The sequence below is a fragment of the Vicia villosa genome, unplaced genomic scaffold (assembly GCF_029867415.1).
Source record: "Vicia villosa cultivar HV-30 ecotype Madison, WI unplaced genomic scaffold, Vvil1.0 ctg.000358F_1_1, whole genome shotgun sequence".
Taxonomy (NCBI): Eukaryota; Viridiplantae; Streptophyta; class Magnoliopsida; order Fabales; family Fabaceae; genus Vicia; species Vicia villosa.
Window position 1 is genome coordinate 272,247 of NW_026705161.1, and position 26,303 is coordinate 298,549.

Below are 26,303 nucleotides of genomic sequence, written 5' to 3' on the forward strand. Positions count from 1 at the left end.
TTAGCACAATAAGATGTAAATGGAAATGAAAGAAGAATATATTACTTGAGTAAAACCCTAGCATGTGTATAAACTAGGTAAGTTTCTTTAGTAAAGCTACGCTTAGCCTTGAATATTTTTGTACTAAGTTAAGGTATTACATTAAGCCTTCTGAGTAGTTGTAACAACTAATTTTGACCTAATAAAACAAATTGTTGAAGCCTATTTTATATAGTAGAGTAGGAAAATAAACTTTTACCTTAACTAAATTTTTTCTGACATACAATCCGTTGAAAGAAATGAAGGACCAAGTAATAACTGAATTATTAGCCAATTACTTAGTGGATGATGATATGATCATTGAAAAAACCTATGTGGATCTAAAACCTTGTAAACTTTATTTGATGGATACAGTCACAATAAAGGCAGCAGGATTGGAATGTTAAATGTTTCTCCTAAACGATAGTTATACATTATAGGACTTTCTCAGCGTTTATTGAAGGCGTTTGTGAAAACTATTGTCGAGCTAGGACATTAGCCTAAAAAATACTTCGATCCAAATAGTAATGGCCACCTATACAATCAAACTACAAGGAAAAGGAAAATGTGCAGAGATGTTATAAATGTCAGATTCTACAATCAATCTCATTAAGGCTTCAACATTTTTCTACACCCTTTCAACTTATTAAGGCTTGTATTATTCTGGTCAACAATTGACTTACCCCTTTTTAATTTCTCATTTTTAGAATTCATGTCATATTTCTTCTATTCCACGTCGACTTAGATTGACTCATGTAGTTGTTGGGAAGACATGGTACGGTTAGTAGACATGAAAGAGTGGTGAAGAGGATTAATGTGTGCAGTAGCAAAAATAGTAGGAATGGTTGTGGATGCCCCTGACCTATAAAAGGCGTCACATCTTAAATTGGGTAAGAATAGCCAATTCCTTATCTCTCCAAAAGGACAGAAGGCACTACATGATTTTCCTTCACCCATCCCTGATGTTATCGAGGACTTTCCTTTTGGATTTGACTTTAACTAACTCAACCAACTTTTTCTTATTCATCTTAAGTGTCATTCTTTCTACAAAGGAAAATGAATTCGGTTAATATGTGACCTAAGTCACAAAAATAGTACAAAGGTGAATCTAAGATACTTTAAAAAATGCTTCTTCCAATTCAAAATGTCGTACTCAAACTTTATCATCTCACTAGATTTCATATAACAAATGGAATCTAGGTGCTCACTAAAGTAACAGAAACAAAAGGTAATTTTCACTCGGGTGCAACTTTCATCCCTAATGAATTTAGATTCCAATAGAAAAGAAATTTGGGCTTGCTAAATTTGTTATAGAAAAAGTGAGACTTACCGGGAATGCATGCCACTTTAAGAAGGGGCGAGATCTAACAGACACATCACCTCAAATTCGAACTCAATAAAGGGTAGACAAAACACAGTCCTACTTAATAAACTTTGGTAAATATATATATTAAATTCAGCTCCTCATTATTTCCTTTACTAAAACAAACATGGTTAGTCTTCAAGCACAGAAATGCATGAAGGTCAAAGAAATGGAGATCATTTTTCATTATGGGAAAGGACGACGACGAAGCATAAATCAAGAATAAACCCAGAGCTTTGAAAACAAGCATGAATGCTTAAATGGAAACACAACAGAAATGGTAAAAGGGAAATAGTTCTAGCAATTTTCCATTATTGAAGAGACCAACACCATACTCTCATCTCAGCACACTCAAAAATTAGTTCTGCTCAGCTGAGTGACTTAAAAAGATTATATAAAAACAAGATTTCCTCATTTCATTTGTCCCAAATGAAATCAATTTAACTATTAGAAATGAACTACCGGGACATCGTGAGAGATTGCACAAAATCCCTTTTGAGCAAACCGCTGACGAAAAAAAGAATTACAAATTCCATAAAACGGGTACGTAAACATGTTAGTTATTTAACTTAGCTGCTCTACTGGAAGATCCTTGCTTCCTTCAACTAAAAATGGAATTGGCTTCTTCGGGGCAGGTAGTCGTCCAATGCTATCAACTTTATCCTTTTGTTTTGGAGGAGGTCTAGCTGCTTTAGGCAACAATCTTCCCTTCTTCTCAAACCACTCGGGCTTCAACAGTGCCCGGAAACCTAACTTATTGTAATACACCTTTCTGACAGACCCACCAGCTGCTTCAACTGCTTCCTTGGCCCTAACAGTAACCCTTGTTACCTATAAACCCAAAATGTTAAAAAAAATCCATTTTATGCTTAAAAAGTTTTAGTATATAAAATCTACACTTTTAGAATTTTAAAAAAACACCAATTATGCATTTATTTATCCCATTGATAAACAAATGTGTAACATGTAATCATAATATGCGAGTTAATTGTTTATTTCAAAGTATAAAATGGAAAATACCTAAGAGAAAATTAGCGTATAAACTTTGAAGATAAATGAGCTATACCAACTCTTCTTAACAAACATCCAAATTCCAGAAAATCTCAAGCTAATAAGTTTTTTCTTTATCCTTAGACACTATAGAATATTTATGTTGCCAAGGTTAAAATATCGATGTCCCCATTTTTAATGGTTTATGCTTGCCAATAGAGAAAGGAGAGTGCAGGCTCTCAAGCCATCATCTAAATAATCATAAATAAATTATTTAACAAAGGTGAGAAAAGTGACTAGTTATGATGCTTATGGACAGTGGCTAAATTCATGATATTAAACAGAAAAATGTTCAAAAAAATTTTTAAAAAGTATTAATGAAGTTTAGACTTAAGAATCAAAAAGCATTATTGTGGTGCTCAAAAACACTTATTAGCCTTCAGCTTAATCTATACCTCTAGATGAATTGGCCATTGGATCTTCTCAGAACCACGCCCCATCAATCTTACTCCATCTTTAATTTGCTTCCCAAGTACCCCAGCATCCTATGTATGGTAATAATAATGACCAAAAGAATGAGAGGGAGCACATGAAACAAACAAATCTATTTTAAGTGAGGAAGTGGTCACAAAAACCTTAAGTGTTTTCATTGTAATCAGCTCAGAAGAATCTATTTTCCCTGCATTGATAAATGTTGCAATTTTTCCCAAACCTATTGGCTGCAAAAGAAGATAAAAAAAAGATTGAGTATAGCAATATAATTGACTAATAGATTGAGGAATAAAGGGGGAGGATACACAGCCAAACAGAGAAAGTCCAGATGGAGAACAGGCAAATAGACTTTATTGGTTTTAATAAATATGCAAAAGAAACTCTGAAAAAGGCTCAGATGGAGAATTGCATTGTTACTCACAAGTAACCATCCATAAATCTCAGTATTACAATGTTAAAAAGTATAGGAATTCGGAATTCCACAATTATAAGTGATGAACTCTAATAATAGATACTAAGGCATATTTTCATTTTTCCCGATGCAGCAAACGTCAAAGTTTGGGTTAAAAACAAAGAAAAAGCATTAAACAAAAAAAAAAGATATATAATCAAGAAAAGATATACCTGAAAAGTGAGGCTAAATGGGTTCTTGAAGCCACGTTTAGGCATCCTACGACGAAGAGGGGTTTGGCCTCCTTCAAAACCCAATTTTGAACCTTTTCTGGCTCTCTGGCCCTTGTGACCCCTCCCAGCAGTCTTGCCCTTTCCAGACCCAATACCACGACCTTTCCTTGTCTTCTGTTTTCGGGGAACGTTACCTCTTAGATCATTCAAGCACAGAAGACTATAAGCTCTAAGACCATGAAAATTTGTGCGTGCATTGGGATTAAATGTAGCACCAACGTTGGAAGAGTAAGGAGGGAGCTGCAAGGGATTAAATTGGACGGACGGACATCCGAGAGCAGATTTGTTGTGAATCGAACTTCGGATGATTGAAGTCGAGAGAACAGAAAGCCTTCTCCTTAGCATTTTTCTTCTATTCTAATCTTTTACTAACAAAGAAGAAGTGTTGCTTCAAGACAGTAACAGCTTCAAACCTTAAAACCAACAAAAATAGAAAACAATAAACAAAAAGGTTTACAAAAATCATATAATATGAACCATACATTAGTTTATTAAAACTCCAATGTTTCGTTCCACTTTTGAAGGAGCCAAAAGTGACTCTAAAGGTGTGGAATTGATTTTTGACTTGTCTGGTTCCTCTAAAAGTAGAATTGAATTTGCCTCTAGAATTGATACTATTTGAAGCAAGAAATTGTAGCTTTTGATTCTAAAATTGACTTTTATAATCAAATTTATTGTTCAATTCACTTTTATATGAATGTATCCAAACATAAATCACTTAACATTCAACTCAATTTTAACTAAAATCAATTTTCGACACCGGAGAACCAAACACATGTGTTATTCAAATCCAAGTTTCCAATCAATAAAACGATGTGAGTGTTGTATACAAAACTCAAATGCCAAAATGTGCAACCAACAATCCTAACATGAAAAACCAGCTCCAAAGTTATAAACTAGAGATCAGGTAATCATCAAAGAAAGGCATTGTTCAGTATGATATAATATCTGCCACAGAAACACAATCTCAAAAATAAAGAGGTTCATAACCATAAGCACGTAGTTCTGATCCACATTACAAAGAAATGCAATTTCATACATCGAAGTGCCAAATAAAACCCTTAAAAATGCAGTTCTCTAAATTCACATGGTGATAACATACACAACTCTTTGACAGCATATAATATAGTTACTCCTTCACCACATTTTCTTAAGGTATCTCAGTAACATCAACAACAACTTATTGAAACCAATAAAACCCTTAATAAGTGTAATATACTCTTGCAAGCAGCACATGAATTGATTATCTGGATCCAAATAAGAAAATAACTCCCAAAATTCCTTTTGACAGAAAACCCTAATTTAAAACCCCAAAATTCCTTTTGACTAAAACCCTAACAATAGTGTACTAACCAGTAAATTGAGTAGAGGATGTTGGTTGCGGCGCAGCGAGGGTGGAAGATTGTTGTGGTGGAGGAGATTGTTGGACGGCACGGTGGGGCAGTGTTTTGGGCGGCAAGGTGGTGGGGAGAAGAATGTTCCGCGGTCGCCTGGGAGGCTACCGGTGGCGACAGTGATAGGGATGAAAATGAGGGAGCGGGACTTTGGAGTGAGAAATGAAAAAGAGATCAGAGTGAGTGAGAGAAGGTAATAATGAAAAAATATTTTTACGCACAAATGTCATACCAATTTTTTATGAGGCTAAACATTATGTAAAAAAAATTATTAACAGCCTTAACTCTATATATTAAAAATAATATTTAATTTATAATTTTAAGATATTTAAATTTGATTTTTCATCACATAAAAATGCTTTAAAATAGTTAGTTTTTGTTAGTGTGAGATATAAAAGTAGATGGTAAGTAATTTATAAGTTAAGTCATATTTTTTCAATTAATTAATTGTAATAAAAATTTAGCCGAAAAATTCTTTAACTAAATTTAACCGAACAATTTTTAATTTTTTTTTTGGAAGAAAGAACTTTATTATTCCAAAAAAACACAATGAAGTACAAAAGCGATCAAAGAGATCCAGCTAACCAAGGAAACCAATCCCTACAAAAATTCAAACAACTAATTGACCATAAGAGATGCTATGTGATTTTTTAAATCTTTACAAAACCAACCCCTATATGTTATTTTTTCAATTATCCCATCAATAACTTGAGTGTGATCACTAGCCTTCCCAAATGCAATACGATTCCTATGATTCCAAGTACCATAAACAGTCTCCATAATGGCTAATTTGAAAAACTTAGCTCTCCAACCTTTACCCTTGCCCATCTTAATGATCCAGGGAAGCTCTTCATCCCAATGATTGGGCCTATGAGAAATCTGAAGCCATTCTAAAACAACCAGCCAAATTCTCCTAGTACCAATACAGTCAAAGAACAGATGATTGTATGTTTTCTCTTCATCACAAAAATTACACTTAATGTCAGTGATGAAGCCAAATATGTACAGTCTACTCTTCGTGGCCAACTTCTTGTGACAAAGGAGCCAAAAAATAAAGTTTGCACAAGGCCTAGCAGGGCTATACTTACAAAGATTACTCCAAGGATTGCTCAAGCTGGTAGTGAATTGTTGGTAAAAAGCTCCAAACTTGAATCTCTTTTTGACCCCCATTTCACATCACAGGCTGTAATACATTTGAGCATATTCCCTCACATCCAGAATTTTCCTCATGATCCAAGATTTGTTATTATTTGGCTGCACTTCAAAAACAGATTGCCTTTTCAAATAGCATGAGTGAGTCCATTTCACCCACAGACAGTCAGATTTATTGCAAATGTTCCAAAGCAACTTAAGCATTGTGCACTTATTCCACACACTAATGTCAATGATTCCCAAACCCCCAAGCTTAACAGGTTTACAAACAGTGGACCAAGCCACAAGGCTCTTACGGCTAATCATGTCCTTACTAGTCCAGAGATAAGATCTACACGCAGCATCAATCTTGTAAAGAACAGATTTTGGAATTGGAAAACACATCATCCAGTAGTTAGCAATTACAAAGGAGATACTTTTGATTAGCTGTAATCTTCCAGCATAATTCAAAAGTTTAGAAGTCCAATGACGAATTCTTTGCAGAATTTTCTCCACCAGGCCCAGATAATGATGGATTGCTAATTTCTTGCAAGTAATGGGAACACCAAGGTATCTAAAAGGGAGCATCCCCTCCTTGAACCTAGTAAGCCTTAGCATATCACCTTTTAACTCATTGGAGACAACACCAAAGTACACTTTACTTTTACTCTTGTTAACTTGCATACCTGTGGAGTTAAGAAATTTATAGAAAGCTGAATATAACAGATCCACATATATGTTATCTCCTCTAGATAGCAATAAAACATCATCTACAAACATAAGATTAGTTAGTTGCAGCTTTTCACATTTTGAATGATGGTTGAAGTTGGGATCCAATTGCATTTGGTGAAGACATCTATGCAAGTATTCCATAAGGATGGCAAAGAGGTAAGGGGAGATGGGATCCCCTTATCTAATCCCTCTCTTGGCAATGAGAAGCTTGGATAGAGCACCATTAATACTAAAATTGTAGGAGACATTGGTTAGACTATTCATAATCCAACTGATAAACAAAAGAGGAATGTTAAACTCCTGCATAATAGTTCCTATAGCCTGTCAGTTAATCATATCATAGGGTCTGTTTGGTAAAAATAGCAGTTGACTGATAAGCTAGCTGATAGCTTATAGCTTATGACTGATGGCTGATGACTGATGACTTATAGCTTATAGCGGATGGTTGAGACTGATAACTTATAAGCTAATTGAAGTGTTTGGTAAAATTAGCGGTTCAATTAACTTATAAATGTAAAATGACATAAAAGATATTTAATATATATTTATTTTATTTTAAATTAAAGTAAATTATAAGGGTTAAAAATGGATTTTAATTAAAATAATAAGGATAAAAAAGGAAGAAAAAATGATAAGCTATAAGACATAAGCTAAAACGCTATTTGAAATAGCGTCTGGAAAATAAGCTATAAGCTAGTAAAATAAGCTATAAGCTCGTGATGAAAAGACCGTTATCAAACAGGTCTAAATTATCATATGAGCTTATAAGACATAAGACATAAGCTATAAGCTCGAAAACATGGCTTACCAAACAGAGCCTTTGCAAATCAATCTGAAACATACATCTAGGAGGACCATTTTTCTGATTATAGCCTTTTAGAAGCTCATAAGCCAAAAGGATATGACTGTGTATCTGTTGCCCATGTATGAAAGCAACTTGATTGTTACTAACAATTCTCCCAATCACATGGCTGAGCCTAGCAGTCAATACCCTAGAAATAATTTTGTATACTGTGGTACACACTGAAATAGGCCTGAAGTCTTTAATGTTTTTGGCAGTTGTGCTTTTGGGAATAAGGGAAACCACTGTGCAGTTGAAGGCTTTGTACAACTTACCTTTATCAAAGTACTCATGAACAGATGTTATCACATCACCTTTAATGGTATTCCAGCTAGCTTTAAAGAACCTAGCAGTGTAGCCATCAAGACCTGGAGCAGAGTTATCATCAATACCTTTCAAAGCATTGTATATTACTTCCTCAGTGATGTGTCTTTCAAGGAAAAGTCTTTGCTCCCTTTGCAACTGAGCTCCCCTTCTCAACACACCTAGATCAACACAGTCCAAGGTATGCTCCACAGTTACCATGAGCTTATCATAGAACTCCAAAATTTCTTCTTCTATGTCAGCCTGAGTGATAAGCATCTGCCCATTCTCTTTTTCCAGCATTAAGAGAGCTTTAGATGAATGGTTATTTTTGACAGATGCATGAAAATAAGAGTTATTTCCATCACCTGCTTTCAGCCAGTTAATCTTAGCCCTTTGCTTCAGGATGCTTTCATCAATATCATGCCATTTAATAAGCTCTTCAGTACAACACTTCACCGAACAATATTTAATTAAAAATAATAATAATTAGTTTATTTATAAAAAACAAAAGCAATTAAGAATTAGGAGTATCATCAAAATTTACTCCATCATTTTTTCAATGTTGTGAAAACAAACATTATCATTGTTGACAATTTTTCTTTTCACTTATTCAAATTTGTCTCCCAATTCTCTACCTTATATGAAGAAATATTAAAATCATGTTATTCAAAGAATGATCAAATATGATATTTTCCTCTAGTCTGCATGTAGTATTAGGATGGATTTGAAGGAAAAAGAATATGTCAAATTAAACTTCATCAAATGTTGATATAGTTTGATAAAAAAAAATTAAGGTTTGGGTCTGACTTATAGGATGTCATATGACTGATTTTATGTATGAGTCTGACATTTTTCAAAAGTCTGATTATAAAAGTCTATTTCGTTAACATATTTAAATATGTAATTTGGCTTATCATTAAATTTTAAATAGATTAACGAGTGAAAAAATAAGTGAAACTATGAGTTTGTTTGGATTTCTTTATCTAAGTTTATCCAATAAACATAAATTTTTGTGAAACTATTTATTTGCAAGAATATATTAAAATAAATTATGATATTATTTATAAGTTGTTTTCAATTTATTCTTATAAGTTCTTTAAGATAGTTAAACTTTATTTTTGTATTTAGCTTGAAGTTTTATAAAACCTAACTATATATTATAAAATATTTCAATTCTAATTTCTAATAATTATTTTAAATATATAAAATTTAATGTAATTTAAAAAATTACGTAAATTTATAGTTTAAATAAATATACAAAATTTAATATAATAATAATAGTAATAAAATATTATTTATATTTATTTAAAAAATATTTATGTATGTTAAGTCGTATATCATCGTTATTCGTTGTGGCTTATTCTCACCCTTAACTAAAATCAGGGCCGGTCCTGACATTTTAGAGGTCCTGGGCAAATAATAAAATGGATCATAATAAAAATTTGAACAATTAATCAAAACTAGAGTCCACTCATACAATTATTTTTCTTTTTATTATGTAAACATTATTTATTTATCGAGTTTTTATCATATGAGAGCTATTGAATTAATTATTTAATTATATGAGTCAGTTTTGCACAAATAAAAAATATATAAATATATAAATAATAGTCACTTACATGTACAAATATTTTTAGTACAAAATATATATTAATATATGTTTTTTCTAATATATATTTTTAAAAAGAATACTTAAAAATTTCTATAATTATATAGTAGTATAAATAAAATTGAAATAATAAAAAAATTATGAATGCTAATTAAAAGGTGTGGCAGTTGAATGATGGTTACGGTAGAGTGGACTGGCAGGATACAAAAGTGGAGCCAGGATTCGAACACATTAGCTATGGTAGCTATGGGGTATCCAAGTGATCTCTTCTCCGCTCGGCTACCTTTAACCACATTAATATTCTGAACAATTTAAATATTTATATGTTTAACCATTTTATATTTTTAAAGCTGCCCATTTATAATTTGAGGCCCCCTAATATTTTGAGACTCTGGGCTGTGGGCCTGCTTGCCCTGGCCGAGGGTCGGCCCTGACTAAAATGAACCTGGAATTTTGAAAAACTGGTTGAAAGTTAGTCTGTGGGAGGTTAAACTTATTTCTAACTTGCATTTATAGTTACCCAAAAAAAAACTTAGAGTTGTTTAGAATTTTCCCTTATTAAGTGATGTAAAAGATCACTTCTTTGTTTTTGTAAAATTTTACATTGTTACATGGATATTATCGGGGCCAGCCCATCAATCCGGAGACCCTGTACAAAATTTAAAAAATAGGCCTAAATTAAAAATATATAATATAATAATTAAAAATATATTAACTAAATGAAACACCAAAAATAAAATTATAATATATATATATATATATATATATATATATATATATATATATATATATATATAATTTTTTAAAATAAATTATTAAAAGAAAAATTAGTACATGATAATTAATAATAAAAAAGAATTCATATGTTTTTTCATATAAGAGTTGTAGTAACAATATTCTATAATTATATTATATCTATTTAGTAACGTAGTAACAATATGGGATGAAATTGATTTTCCTTTTTTTATAAGTAAAATGTACTAATAACTCACTAATAATATATGATGAAATTAACTTAACTTTTTTTATAAGTAAAATAAATTAATATTGTCAAAGGGTGCAACACAGATACCACCATTATTACAACACAATAAATCACACACATGCTAATAAAACACACACAAAAAGAGCACCGCTTAGGAATTAAAAGAATAAAATTAGGCCCCTCAAATTATGAGGCCCAGCGCTATATTGCTTGCTGCTTCGGTAAATGGGCGGCCTTGGATATGATGTGCATTAAAAACTATGTTATTACACACTCAGAAGATCATAGAATAGATAATCATATGTACAATAGATTGTAAACTACATCGAAATGAATTTTATTCACAAGACAAATGTTGAAGATCATCCTAATCGTCATCCTTGCTAATTCTGTCAATAATAACATATAAAGTTTTGGAAATGAAAATGACAATAGCTAATGTATTTTTAAATATTTGTCACCGGTTATGCTTGTGGTAGATCCTTAAAAGATTTTTTGAAAAACTTCAACATATATACCAAAAAAATAGGTTTCAAACATGATTTGAAATTGTGCATTTGTGATTTATCATCTATGGAAGATTTTGAAGAAAATTAGAAACATGTAATGACTTCATGATTTGTACAATATGGGACAATCATGGATACCCTATTTATAATATAAACATTTATTTTGTTGAAATGAACAGTGTATAAAGGAGCAAGAGCATTAGTGATTTTTTATTCTTTAGCTAAATCATCAACTATCACAAGATTTTGTAGTGAATTTTGAAAAGGTAATGGATAGTCTCGATGAAAAACAAAAAACAAAATTTTGTATCAAGTTATCGATCACGTCTTGTTGATATTAAATAAAAAAATTAAGGAGCATGCAACAATGGTTTATACGATAACTATTTTTGGAAAGTTACATAATGAGCTTGCAAAGATTAATCAATTCACGAGGTATCCAACTGTCTTAACTCTCGAGACACATTTATTGTCTATGTCGATCATGACACAAAGGTTGTCAATCGTCGTTGTCAGCTTTTTGAGCTTATAGGACTATTATATAGACATATCTTAAAGATTTTATAAACCAAAAATGTTGGCGAAATTCCAAGTAGTTATATTTGGAAGCATTGGACAAACAATATAGCATGGTGATAAGTGCCAAATGTTGGTTATTATTAGTAGTATTTGTGGCAGTTATTAACTTGATTCTTTTGTTTCAATAGTTAAAACCTCAACTTTTATGTAAATATTATTTAGTTTGATCTTCTGCACTTTATTTTGTAGGTTTGTGTGCAATGGAGGAGTTTTGGACTCTAAAAAACAAAGAAATGACTTCAACATGCATTTTTGAAAAAAAAAGCCAAAGTGTTACAGTTGGGGATAAGCCCAAAATTTTGTGCTTAGCCTAGATCGCGTTTATCGTAATGTAGGGCGCTTAGAGATGCTGCTGGTATGCACTAGCGCGCTTAGCGCCAAATTTTGGGGCTTAGCGCGGTTTGTGATTTTATGTTTTTCTATAAATAGATTTTAGTTGTCATTTTATGCCATGGACCCCAAAAAACTCATCCAAGAGACTCAAAACACATAGAATTCATTTTTGGAGATATAAAGAAAGACATGCTTAGTAAACAACATGAAAGGGTACATCTTGAAGATTTAGAGCTGGGTACGCGTCAATCGTTGAGAAATCACGCTTGATGTTCGTTCGTCTTCACTCTTCTATTTGTATTTAGTTATCATGGGTAATTAAACTCCTTTTCTTTGTTGAAATCGGAAGTATTTCACCATAGTAGTGTGTATTTCTTTTAATCTTTGTATTGTGAACTAGTTATGAATCAATATAGATGTTAATCTTTGTTTTCATGTTTTATTATGGTTTGAATTAATATTGAGAAATATTTTTCAAACTATTGACCTAAGATTTTCACCTATCAATGACCAAACTCTAAACATAGATTTGGGAGTTGATATAAAGATAAAAGTGTTGAGAAAAGTCAGATATTTGAATCTAACTTAGCTAATATTTGTGAACTAATATGATGGTATTAGTTACTAATCAAGTTATAATATCAAACTAAGAAAAATGAAGAAGAAAGTAGAATGGTAACACTTATGTCTTTCAAAGTAAATTGGTGTGTATTTATATGAACCAATGGGGGGGGGGGGGGTATTTATATTAGTAGAAATATTATTATTATACTAAGGAAATAATTGGTATTACTATTCTATCTTTGATAATTATACATCAACAAAATTTTGTCATTACTATTTTAAGTTTGACAATTTAGATAGATATTTCTAAATAATTATAATAATATTCTTAATTATTATAAAACTCTCCATTTGAAATACCTATCACGACACTCCATTGAAGTCTTGTTAAGGTGAATCCTATGGGAACATAAGTTGCCTCGTTAAAAACCTTATTAGAAAAAATCCATTGGGATAAAAACCTTAATAAGGGAAAAAGAGTACAATATTATGCTCCCACTCAACAAAGCACATATAGTTCTTCTTTAAAGATCTCGAAGGTGACGCATTCCAGTATTTTGTACATGTTTCTTGAAAACTGATGTAGGAAGTGCCTTTGTGAAGAGATCTGCCACATTATCACTTGAACGAATGTACTGAATATCAACCTCTTTGTTTCTTTCAAGTTCTTGTGTGAATGAGAAAAACTTGGGAGGGATATGCTTGGTTTTGTCACTTTTTATGTAACATTTTTTCATCTGGGCAACACATGCAACATTGTCTTCATACAAAATTGTTGGATTATTATCAATTGGTAAATCAGACGCTCCTTGAATATGTTAAGTTACCAACCGTAACCATATGCACTATTCGCTTGCTTCATGAAGGACAATTACTTCAACATGATTTGAGGAAGTTGCTACAAGTGTTTGCTTTTGCGATCTCCATGATATTGCAGTGTTACCATATGTAAATATATATTCAGTTTGTGATTTAGCATTATGTGGATCTGACAAATATCATGCATCTACATAACCAAATAAAATTGATTTTGTATTGTTAGAATAAAACAAACCAAGATCATGTGTACCTTGAAGATATTGAAATATATGTTTTATTCCTTTCCAATGTCTTTTTGTAGGGCATGAATTGAATCTTGCTAGTAAATTTACTGCAAAATTTATACCAAGTTTTGTATAGTTAGCAAGGTACATGAGTGCCCCAATGACACTAAGGTATGACACATATGAGCCAAGATCCTCTTCATTACTTTCCTTAAGCCCAAAAGGATCCTTTTCAGTATTAAGTGTTCTACTCATCATTGGACTACTCAAAGGACTTTCCTTGTCGATGTTAAACCTTTTCAATACCCCTTTATGTATAATTTGATTGATGTACCAATATACCATTTTTAGTATACTCAATTTGTAAACCAAGACAAAATCTAGTTTTCCCAGATCTTTCATTTTAAATTCTTTCTTTAAATAATGTCTCGCTTATCTGATTTCTTTATTAGTCCCAATGATATTTAAATCATCAACATAAACAACAATTATTATAAATTCGGATATTGTTTTTCTTATTAAAACACAAGTGCAAATAATATTTTTCTCATAGCCTTCTTTAAGTAAATATTCACTTAGCCTATTGTACCACATGCACCCAGATTGTTTTAACCCATATAACGATCTTTGCAACTTAATTGCATACATTTCTCTAGGTTTTGATATCTCGGGCATTTTAAATCCTTCTGGGATTTTCATGTATATATCAGTATCAAGTGATCCATATAACTAAGTAGTAACAACATCCATAAGATACATATCAAGATTGTTAAATACTTAACCAATTGAATAACGAACAGTAATGGCATCCATAACAAGAGCATATGTTACCTCATAATTAATTCCTGGTCTTTGGTAAAAACCTTGTACAGCAAGACGAGCTTTGTATTTGACAATCTCATTTTTCTCCGATGTCCAAATCTTGCTTTAATTTTGTCCCTCAAAATCTTGGGATCTTTAGCATTTGAATATTCTATTTGCAATCCATCATCAAGATGTTGCTTGATTATTCTGTTCACTTTTGACTTTCTCTTTTTCATTTCATCTGGGTCGTTTGTTGATTTTCCATAATTGTCTCCTTCAAGAATTTTGTCAAGTCCCTCACATGTAAGGTACTATATTAAATTGTTGTTCCAGGTTATGAAGTTGTCTCCATTTATGCTTAAAATTTTGAGTTGATGCTTAAGATTTGACATGATTATATCTATAATTCAGATGAACATAATCAATATTGAATGTATAAACTAAAAAGAATATCAATTTATTCAATTACATAATCCATGAACACATATTATTCAAAAATCTCTACTAATAAACCAGGTTATGACTAGTAATGGTAAAACGATAATTATCATTAATGCTACAAAATCATTACCTAATTCTTCATGCTCAATAATACCGACAAGAAACAAAATAATTACAAGTAGAGTGATGAACAAAATAAGAAATTTAGCCATTTGAAAAAATACGAATAAATATTTTGAGAATAATGTGAAAGTTATGAAAGAAGTAGAAGTATTTATAGAGGTAATTTTGAAAAATGGTCGTTGTATTATAGTTAGGGAAAAGGAAAAAGAAAAAGAAAAGGGTTAAGTGGGAGAAAAAATATCTAGCCAAATTTTAACTGTGTTAAATATCATCTAGCAATTATAAATATTAGAGATAATTATAATATATAACATAAAGTAAACGAACACATATAATAAAAATGAGGATATGCATATGGGATTTTAGACCTCAAATATATATATATATATATATATATATATATATATATATATAAGTTAGTATTTGTATATGGGGTTTTAAACCTCCACTAAATATAAAAGTTAGTAACTGCATATGAGATTTTAAACCTCCACTAAATAGAAAAGTTAGTAATTGTATATGAGATTTTATAGCCCACACAAAATTTATAATAAAAATAGGGTTAAATTACTCGCAAGGTCCTTTAAGTTATTTAATTGCAACAGTTTGGTCCTTCATGTTATTTTTGCTACAACTAAGTCCTTTATGTTATCAAATGTGTGCACGTGCATCATTATCCTTTTTTAACCGAGAAAATGTGTTAATGGCGGATGCATTTATTTTGAGGGATGTAAAAATGATGAAGTGTATCCAAAAACACAACAATCAACCATTCTAAATGATTAAAATGAGAGAAAAAGGAGACAAATATCACTCAAAAGGACCAAATTGTTACAAAAAAAACTTGAAGGACCAAACTGTTACAATTAAATAACTTAAAGGACCTTAGGAGTAATTTAACCTAAAAATAGCTACACTTATTATAGAGCACTTGGCAAGTTGGCAATTTTCTATAACAAGGAGTAAAGTAATAATCACTCTAGTCATAAATCACTTGACTGGTTGACAGTTTTCTATAACTAGGGCAAATAATAATAAAAATAGTAATAAGATTAAAGATGTAAATATATAATATATACTTAGTGTAGCAAAAATTTCTAATAGAAACGATCGTGCGAATAACGTGTTGAAAAAAACCGGATATTTAAATCTAACTTAGCTAATATTTGTGAACTAATATAATGATATTAGTTACTAATCAAGTTATGATATAAATCTAAGAAAAGTGAAGAAGAAATAGAATGATAACATTTCTTTCAAAGTTAATTGTTGTGTATTTACATGAATCAAATGAAGATATTTATACTAATAAACATATTACTATTATACTAAGTAAGTTATTGGTATTACTATTTTATCTTTAACAAATTATACATCATCTATAATTTGTCATTACTATTTTAAGTTGAGTTAAAAGTTAGTGCACTGACCGTGTAAAATAATTTTACACTGTTATCTAATAGAGAGTCATCATTATGCCATGTTATTAAAATTTTTTTAAATAAAAAATATTTTAATTAAATATATGGTGGTGATTGGTTGACAGTGTCGGTGCATCATCTTTTTTCTCTTTTAAGTTTGACAATTTAGATACATATTTTTAAATAATAATAATAATAATAATAATAATAATAATAATATTTTTAATTTTTATATCAAAATTATATTTTAACAAATAAATAAATAAAATAAGATATTCTAGCCAAAATAAATAAATAAATAACAGCATACGATGATTTACTAGAGAAGAAGAAGAAAACAATGGAAAATTCGAAACAAGAGAAGCCGCGAAGGAAAAACTACCGAAAGAGAAACCCAACCGAAGAACACAACCAACTCCCACAATCCCAATCAAACAATGATTCCGACGACGAACACGAAAGAAGGTTCATCTCTTCTCTTATTTCACCCCCCAAAAAAAATCTCATATTAGGGTTTTCGTTTCACCAATGATTAACAAAATTGACGCAACAGATTGGCATTGGAAGAGATCAAGCTTCTCCAGAAGCAGAGAGAAAGGAAATCAGGAATTCCTGCAAACCTCACTTTGCAGCAATCTAATCCTAGTATTTCCGGCGGTTCAGCTGCTAAAGCAGTTGAAAAGAACGACGGCGGCGGCGATGGTGGTGACAAGGATGATCTTGTTCTTCAAGACACGTTTGCTCAAGAAACTGCTGTTATGGATGAAGATCCCAATATGTATGTGTTTTTTGTTGAGGTTGTTGAATTTGAGTTTTTAAAGTTTTGATTTTGAAAAGATATTGATATATATGAATGAATGAGCAGGGTTAAGTATATTGAGCAGGAATTAGCGAAGAAGAGAGGTAGGAATATTGATGAAGAAGATCAAGTGGAGAATGAGTTGAAACGTGCTGAAGATGAACTATATACAATCCCTGACCATCTTAAAGTAAACATTTTTTTCATTTTTTTTTAGTTTCTAGTAGCTGATATACTATTATGTGTAGTTGAGATTAATGTCTGGTTTATAGGAGTTTCTTAGTTAATTGAAGTTAATGGATGTGAAATAGTTGAGAGAAGACTCGGAGATTCTGTGGTAAAGAAAGTAGATAAAATAGAGAGAAGTTATGCAGATAGAGGTAGTTGAAGACCTAGAAAAACTATAACAGAAGTTATTAAGAAAGATCTCGAGATTAACGATTTTGATAGAAGCATGATCCTGGATAGAATACTATAGCGGAAGTTGATCTATGTAGCCGACCCCACTTAGTGGAATGAGACTTGGTTGTTGTTGATGTTGGATGTGAAATTGAAATAGTAGTCTTTATAAGCTTATAAATGTTTATGTAGAAGAAGTTAAATGAGAGGGCTTTTGAAACAACTGATATGTTCTAGCTAATTTTAACTTATTAAGTAGCTATTGTTATTATATTACAAGCTAATTATGAGAAGTTTATCTAAACAGATTCTAAATTTGCACTGCTTTTCTTGTTTTATAATTCTGGTGTCTTGGCAGGTAAAAAAGCGAAATTCCGAAGAAAGCTCTACACAGTGGACCACTGGTATTGCTGAGATTCAGCTTCCAATAGAGTATGCTTTCTCATATTTGTTTCTGTGGTCCATGTGCATATCTTCTGTTTGATTTGTTTGTAGAAGTATTTAATAATCTAGAAGTATTTTTTTTTTTGTTGCATTATTTCAAGTTATTTGTTGATAATCTGTTTAGTGGGGTGATAAGTTTATCTAGGGTTACTTGGTGCCTATTGTTGGGAACAAGCAACTAGAAATGAAATGACTTTGGTTTTTCAGTTGAAAAATCCTTTTCTCACTCTCAATGATATAATCCAGATGATTCATCTTATCATTGATTTCTTGCTTTTTTAAGTGTAGTGGTTTCTCTTTTCTTATTTGTTGCTAGTAGTACTCTGTGGTCTTTGTTTATTGTTTCTTTACAAATGAACTTATTGAGCAAGAAAAATAGGTGCTGTGTTTTAATGGGTTTGTTTCTATGTTTGCAGATATAAATTGAAAAATATTGAAGAAACAGAGGCTGCCAAAAAGCTTCTGCAGGAAAAGAGGCTTATGGTTGGTCGGGCAAAGTCAGATTTCAGCATTCCATCAAGTTACAGTGCTGATTATTTCCAGCGGGGCAGGGATTATGCTGAAAAACTTAGAAGAGGTAACATTTTTCTTGATTCTTTCATTATAGATTCCAGGCCAATTCTAGCATGCAATAGTAGTATAGATTGTGACACTACTTACTTTTATGTACATTTAGATTGATCAGATCCATTAGATATTGTGGTGGATTCTCCACACAGTATATTTTCCTCCTGCTTCCTCTTTCTCGTTAACAACTTTCCTCCCCCTGTCATCTCAGCTCCTTCATCAATTGTCTTTGTAGTTTTTCTTAATTTCTACACACAATGGCAATTCACCCAACAGCAAGTTTGAAGTTTGCTCTTTAATTTTATAATGGGCATGATTTTTTTTTTCCAAAAATTACTGAAGTGCGGGACTTTTTTCTTATGCAAGTAAATTTCAAAACTGAAAAATAAAATAAAATAGTGAACATATAAGGCTTTAGTTAGTAGGTTTCCGTTCTACTTGCTTACAATATCAAAGGCCTTAACAAATCCATCAATTTCTTGATTAGTAGGTTTGTTGTTTAATATTTGTTAGTAGAATGATTTCAATATTTCCTCCTAAAAATTCCATGTTGCGGTCAAAACCATATGGGGAAGAACCGAAGAACTATGAGATGGTTTTGTCCTGAATGAAGACTTGAGGTTCTTGAGCTGAATGAGATAATGGAGCAAAGAGTGATTGGGATTGAGAAGGGAAACATATGATATGGCGGGGTAGTGAGAGAGAGGAGGAGGAAGGGAGATGGTAGTTTATGTTTCTGATCATAGTGGGTGGGGAAGGGGAGGAAAAGGGATTTGATGTTATGATGGCTGTACTGTTACATTTGGTGACATTTTATGATTTAACGGTAAAGGATTGTCTTGCATGGTGAACTACATAAACTACATGTATGCATATTTACATGTATGCTTCTAGATTCTATGTCATTGTCGGCCTGATTTAGTTATTAATGAATTTATTTTGCTGCCTTTGCTTCTCCTAGATAAATATGACTTTTGATGTTTTGCTCTTGTTTTAAACTATACCAATTACTGACAAGAAAAGCTAATTAATTTGCAGAACATCCCGAGTTGTACAAAGAAAGAAGTCTACAGGATGATAGTTCTGCATCCAAACAAAATGATGCCGGCAGTGATGCTGCTGGAGCAATACAGAGGCAAGCTGCAACTGACCAGTTCATGTTAGAGCGTTTCAAGAAACGAGAACGTCATCGTGTCCGGAGATGACATTAATGTGATGTTAGTGGGCTTAATTTACATCAATCTGCGAAAGATCTGCGAAAGATATTGTATGAACTTGTTGTAATGGGTAGAATGGTAACTGTGCTTTATTATTAGGCAATCTTCATGTACTGAGATGATATTCAGATTTTGTTTCATTAAACAGTTGTTTTTTTAGGCTTACTCTGCCATTTGCTTTGCCTCAGTGACTCAAGATAGTTCTATATTATTATACCAAAATGTTAGTTTATTAGAAAAAGTTGTTATGAATTTTATACACGGCTTACATTACATATATATTCTATTTCTTTCTTCAAATAGTACTCGACATAAAACAAAAACTTCTATTAGTTGGGATTAAAGGTGGAGAAGCACCAAATTTCAAAATTGCCCATTGGCCATTCTAATCTGAAGTATATTTTTGGATGCAACCATATACACCGAATCCATTCGTAAATAAGACATCTATCAAGAATCCATTCGTAAATAAGGGACACCTATAAAAAATGAGTCAGGCGATGCATCTTCATAAGAACTTTATATGCATCTCATTCATTCGTAACTGAATCACACTCTCATTTTGTCATAATTTAGTTTGGAGATACATCTCCGTATCTCGGTGTATATTTTTTTTTTAAAAAGTCAAAATTCACTATCTATTGGGTGAATACGGATGCATCTTTTATCAAAATACGGATATACTTCCGTATTTACCCTATAGATAGTAAATTTTGACATCTTTTTAAAAAATACACTGATGTAATAGACCATGTATTATAACTATGTTATCATAATAAGTTTTTTTATCAATTAAAACATACGCTGATGTTAAAGGATGAAATGTCATATATTAGAATCAGTTCAGAATTCATGATAATGTTAAAATAGTAAATTATAAACGATAATACAATTTATAATCCATAATACAACTATTATCCTATTGTACCCGCTCGCGCAAGATACATAATACGACGACATCATGTAACACATCAACGACGTGATATGCCCTAGTCTGCTCCTCCTCTAATATCTTCTGATGAGTCGGCCTCTATGGATTTCCCTGAGTATCTGGTGTCATGTAAGGATGTGACACTCAAAAACATCATTGGATGTAGTTGAATGAAGTGCTCCATTTGCTAGGAGCTATGACACCCCGTGCTCCAACGAGTATCATATGATTAAGGAAACCATCATACACGACATCTATATCTCTGCGGGTCATAAATGGAGGAGCAGACACGAAAGATTCTCTTGGAATAACTTGCATATACCTAGACTGGCGCATGACTCGCTCAAGAAGAAGTGGATACATCAGACGTGATCCACAAATCAACCATCTAGAGTAAAAGGCTATGTCATCCAAGAGACGCGTGTGACGGTGATCGTTGTATGACCAAAAGCGTATATCATTTACCATTGTGCGGTCAAGAAACATTCTAAAGGGCTCGATCGAATGATTCCCTATGAGTAGGATGAATGCACAAACACGCGACTGATCCTCAATGTATCCATCAACAAATGACCAGTCATAGATGTATGGAAAGTGTTGGAGGATACATGTCTGAAAATGGTAGAAATGATTTATTCGTAATAGCGTAGTACAAATGTCATGAAAACGAAACATAAATAGTAAATGATGCACATATATTACCGTCAACAACGTGCAATTAGCTGTCATCTGTTTTGTATTTCAAAGATAGCCTTCAGTTAACTTGGAGTACAGGTAAACTGAAAAAGCGGCCCCATTTGTACTCATGAATCTGCTCTAAGTTAGTGAAGTATATAAGGTAAATCACATCTATGTAACAGGCACTCTTGTCCATAAATACGGACGTCCCAACCAAGTACATGAGGTATGACCTTAATGCACATGCTATATGATACATTACCTGTTCATCATCACCATCGGCATGCAGTGCCACAGCCAGGTGGTGTGCGTACAAGTTCTCTAGAAATCCAAATCTAGAATTACACTCTTTGGTGTCTTCTATCTCCTTCAGAGCATCCTTTGACTCAACTCCCAAATAGTTCACCATCATCTTCAGTGTATCACATTTGGTCATTTTGAAGTGGCTTAATAATCTTTCCCTAATCGAAAGATGTAGCAAGCATGACACATCATCCAGTATGAAAGACTCATTCTTGATAAATGGAGGCCAGGAAAAGCTCGCTGTAATTGGATATACTGATGCTAACTTGCACACAAATAAGGATGACTTTAGATCTCAATATGGTCATGGTTTTTGCTTATTTGGCGGCGTTGTGAGTTGTAAAAGTTCAAAGCATGGTATAATTATTGATTCTACAATCAAGGTCGAGTCATTGCTGCCTCAAATGCAAAAAAGGTAGCTGTTTGGATCAAGACTCACATCGCAAATTTCCTGTGTTTTTTGACTCCTCTTCTACCATGCTTGCTATTACTCTAATATACTTGATATATGTGCAGACGGTTGCGGCGTGATTTTCACGTCACAAATTTGTGAAATTGATTTCACATCGCAAATAAGTTACCACACGCTCCCCTACTGCGTGTTCAGTCACGTCACAAAAAAATTATTTTGACGTGAAAATCTCGTCGCTAATTAGCTTCTTTTTGGTAGAGATTCCTCCTTGTATTGAGAGCTTTCCAAAAACACTTTGGTTCTAACAAGAGTCGAACTCAAGACCCTTATATTTATATAATATAGTACTCTCTTTTCACTAGGCCAAACTTTCATTTGTGTTCTACCATTGCAACAATATTATATATATATATATATATATATATATATATATATATATATATATATATATATGAGGAGGGATCAAATTACACCCGAAGAGTTACACCACGAGTTACACTCGTTCGATAACTACATCTCGAAATAATATTTTTTAAATTCAACCGTTGGATTGAAACATAATATCATATAGATCATACCTATAAAGTTTGAGCTTAATCTATGATGATTTACTATATCATCAAGATATCCAAAGATTAACGTAAAAATGAGCTTTCATATAACGTTAATTTTGTTGTTATTCAATGACATAGTAAATCATTATAGATTAAGCTCAAATTTTATAGGAATGATCTATATGATATTATGTTTGAATCCAACGGTTGAATTTAAAAAATATTATTTCGAGATGTAGTTATTGAACGAGTGTAACTCGTGGTGTAACTCTTCGGGTGTAATTTGATCCCTCCTATATATATATATATATATATATATATATATATATATATATATATATATATATATATATATATATATATATATATATATATATATATATATATATATATATATATATATATATATATATATATATATATATCAACAATAATATATATGCTTCAACATTTACTACGTAATAGTTAAAACTTCAACTATTAATTAGTTTATTAAAGATTAAATAAAAATAATTAAATAGTTTAAGGTAAATAAAAATATTATTAAATAATATTTGAATATCTGAATAAATTAGTTTAGGATTAATAAACTACTTTTTTAATAAACTAAATATTTGAATATTATTTAATAAATTAATTTTTATGATATTAATATTATTTAATATTTTATTAATGATTTCAACTATTATATATTAAATAATTATTTAATAATATTTCAAATATTTAATATTTCTACTATTAATATTTCAAGGCTTTATATTTCAACTATTTAATTTATTAAATACTTATTCTATTAAATATTCAACTAATTAATATTTCAACTATTTACTATTTCAAATATCAATATTTAATACTTTATTAATAATTCAACTATTAAGATTTAACAAAATATTTTATATTATTTTAACTATTTAATATTTGAACTATTTATATTTGAACTATTTATTTTGTCAAATAATCATTTTATTACATATTTGAACTATTTAACATTTCAACTATTAAAATTTTAATTATTTACTTTATAAAATAATTTGTTTATTCAATATGTCAACTATTTAATGTTTCAACCATAAATAGATTATTTAAAATTTTAACTATATTTATTAATTATTTAATCTTTAATAAACTAATTAATCATTAATAGTTGAAGTTTTGACTATTTAATATATGCAATATACACTATTGTTACAATGCTATAACACAAATGAAAATTTGACCTAGTGCAGCGATTTTTCTACTGGAAATAATAATTTAAATATGTCAAAAAAGCTATTGGAAATTTTTTATGAATTGTTTTAGTGTTAAATTAAGTACTAATTCATTGATGTGTTCATCTGACTGATAGATGATAGGGAGGTGGGTGGGAAATCAAGAGAAGTGATAAATGATACTCTTAATGAATTTGTCCATTTTCATCCTTTTGAATGGGGCAAGAACCAGCCCATTCTTATAACAAGGTAAATAAATGCCCGCCCGCCCATGGCAGCTCTTAAAAACATAGGAGAGTGTGAGTCAGTCGAGTCGAGAAGAGGGGATCGCCTGGTTCACATGCAAGGGATTTAGGATGATTTTTTTTAATTGTATCATATTCATATATAAATTTCTTTATATGCTGTATTTATTATGTTAAATTTTTAAAATATTATTAATTGAAAGAAAAAGTAATTTATAAATAAAAAATTCAGTTCAAATACATCACATCAAATAATTCATGTACTGCGTATTTAAGTTTTAAAAAACTGATAAACGCAAATAATTTTTGTGTTAGACAATATTTATATATTATTTTATTCTTGTTTTAAACGTGAACCGTGTGATCTATTTTATTATATTAGTTAATCTAATTTCGATCGAAACATTACATATCAACAGTATAATTAATTCTATTAGATTTGTTGTCCCTAAGACAAGATACCAAATATGTATAAATTCTAAAAAAAAAAGAAGCTAATTTTATATACATTTCATATGTTAGCCTCACTGTCTCAATCCCTATGGCCATCTCAAATTCATGTAAACATTTTTACAACTATCTCAATCACTATGGCCATCTCAAAAACATTTTTACATCAATTAAATGAAAATTATTTGTCTTGTGAATGCACATTTTTTTGGCTAACTCATTAATAACATATTTTCTCCCTTCTTCTACATACAAATAAATTAATTAACATGAATATATTCATCAAGAGAAATGATATTATAACACAATTTTGCAACAACCACACACAACACAACACCGTATAAATTATATATAGAAGAGCAATTTGTAACAAAAGTCATATACACAACACTATCGAGAGACACCATGTTATTTTGGAACACTAAACTGCTGTGTCCAGTATTTGATGCATCTGAAATGTGTTCAAATATCATATATAATTTATTAAAGGATGTAATGAAGAGTCATGTAGAATAAATGACATTTATTTATGAGTATTCTTTCTATCAGAACTGGACATTGCTGCTGAAAGTTTGACCAAATCTCCAATTAGAGGGTACCGCATCTTTAGCTGTAACACTTTTTCCATCACTCAGTTGAATTCTGAAGGAAAGACTCTGACCATTTAGATACCTTGAGCTTTGCCAGTTAGCACCCCAATTCTTTGACATGGATTCCCAATTTTCCATTTTTGACCCTTTGATCCAAACATTGGATATATCCCCTGCTCCCCCTACATTGCTTATAACCACTAGTTCAAAATAATCATTCCCATTCATTGTAAATTTTATCCCTCCATTTCTTTGGCACCCAACTCTGCATATATGTGACCAATATCAGTATAAATTGAATAAACAATGTATCTGATCTATATATAATGCAGTACAAAGAAAAGTGAGTTTTTTTCTTATAATAAAAACTAGAGCTGAATTTATAACATACTTTCGGTATAAGATTGGAACAATCCCAGCCCTATAAATTGCGATCGACTCGAAAGCGGGTCGAGACAAGTCAAAATGTGGTCTAGGAGGATTACACCAACCACCATTGTCATTAGGTTTGCTAGGTTCTGGGGGACAAAAATTAGTGACAGTAATTGTTACGGAAGTTCTCTTGTGGCACCATTGAGGAACTTGAGTTGCATCACAAACAATCTGATAGCAACCACCACATGATTTCCCATCATTAAACAAAGCCATACTCAAAGCAGCTGTGTTATTTCCATAATCATCTATTAATTGATCTCCGTACCCACATGCACCCCCTACAAATCAAACAAGTAAATTATTCATTTTAATAATTTTAAATTGCGATCCGTAACGAAAAAAAAAACTACAAATGTAAGAGTAAGATATCTACAATTGTTGACACATTTGCCTATATTTTACCCTTAGGTCCATCATAGGAAGTTGCATGAGCTCGCTGCCAATCTGCTGATGTTACTCTTAGTTCTGAGGTCAAGAATCCCATAAGCACTAAAACACCAATGAATATTAGCTTTTCCATTATTTGATTAAGTGTAAAATTTTCTTAGTTTTGTGTTTAAGATGATACACTAACTCACATGGGTTTTTATAGCTCTAGTTTAGGATGATTATCTCATATTCAAATTGTCGTATTAAAAAGGTGATGTAGACTGAAAACGTGTTATTCCCTTGCTATATATAGAAAGAATTATTGTGTGATATGCATGCA

The 26,303-nt window shown here is 31.3% G+C and overlaps 4 protein-coding genes across 4 annotated transcripts; 1 reads left to right on the forward strand and 3 right to left on the reverse strand.

Annotated features, from left to right (window-relative positions):
• Nucleotides 1-1,662: 1,662 nt before the first annotated feature.
• Nucleotides 1,663-5,141, reverse strand: LOC131627322 (uncharacterized). Its single transcript, XM_058898159.1, has 5 exons — nucleotides 4,901-5,141; nucleotides 3,488-3,960; nucleotides 3,007-3,090; nucleotides 2,827-2,916; nucleotides 1,663-2,212 (listed from the first exon to the last, which is right to left on the reverse strand). The coding sequence occupies exons 2-5, from the start codon at nucleotides 3,890-3,892 to the stop codon at nucleotides 1,946-1,948; spliced, it is 846 nt and encodes a 281-aa protein (XP_058754142.1). The 5' UTR covers nucleotides 3,893-3,960; nucleotides 4,901-5,141; the 3' UTR covers nucleotides 1,663-1,945.
• Nucleotides 5,142-5,559: 418 nt separating this feature from the next.
• LOC131627308 (uncharacterized) lies at nucleotides 5,560-6,111 on the reverse strand. Its single transcript, XM_058898146.1, has one exon. The coding sequence runs from the start codon at nucleotides 6,109-6,111 to the stop codon at nucleotides 5,560-5,562; it is 552 nt and encodes a 183-aa protein (XP_058754129.1).
• Nucleotides 6,112-16,670: 10,559 nt separating this feature from the next.
• On the forward strand, nucleotides 16,671-20,251 carry LOC131627294 (protein COP1 SUPPRESSOR 2-like). The gene is made up of 6 exons (XM_058898132.1): nucleotides 16,671-16,827; nucleotides 16,916-17,140; nucleotides 17,228-17,351; nucleotides 17,919-17,992; nucleotides 18,421-18,581; nucleotides 19,610-20,251. Exons 1-6 carry the CDS (start codon nucleotides 16,703-16,705, stop codon nucleotides 19,774-19,776), a joined length of 876 nt encoding a protein of 291 aa, XP_058754115.1. The 5' UTR covers nucleotides 16,671-16,702; the 3' UTR covers nucleotides 19,777-20,251.
• A 4,626-nt stretch (nucleotides 20,252-24,877) lies between these two features.
• LOC131627295 (putative expansin-A17) lies at nucleotides 24,878-26,133 on the reverse strand. Its single transcript, XM_058898133.1, has 3 exons — nucleotides 25,997-26,133; nucleotides 25,551-25,872; nucleotides 24,878-25,424 (listed from the first exon to the last, which is right to left on the reverse strand). Exons 1-3 carry the CDS (start codon nucleotides 26,112-26,114, stop codon nucleotides 25,115-25,117), a joined length of 750 nt encoding a protein of 249 aa, XP_058754116.1. The 5' UTR covers nucleotides 26,115-26,133; the 3' UTR covers nucleotides 24,878-25,114.
• Between the last annotated feature and the right edge of the window lie 170 nt (nucleotides 26,134-26,303).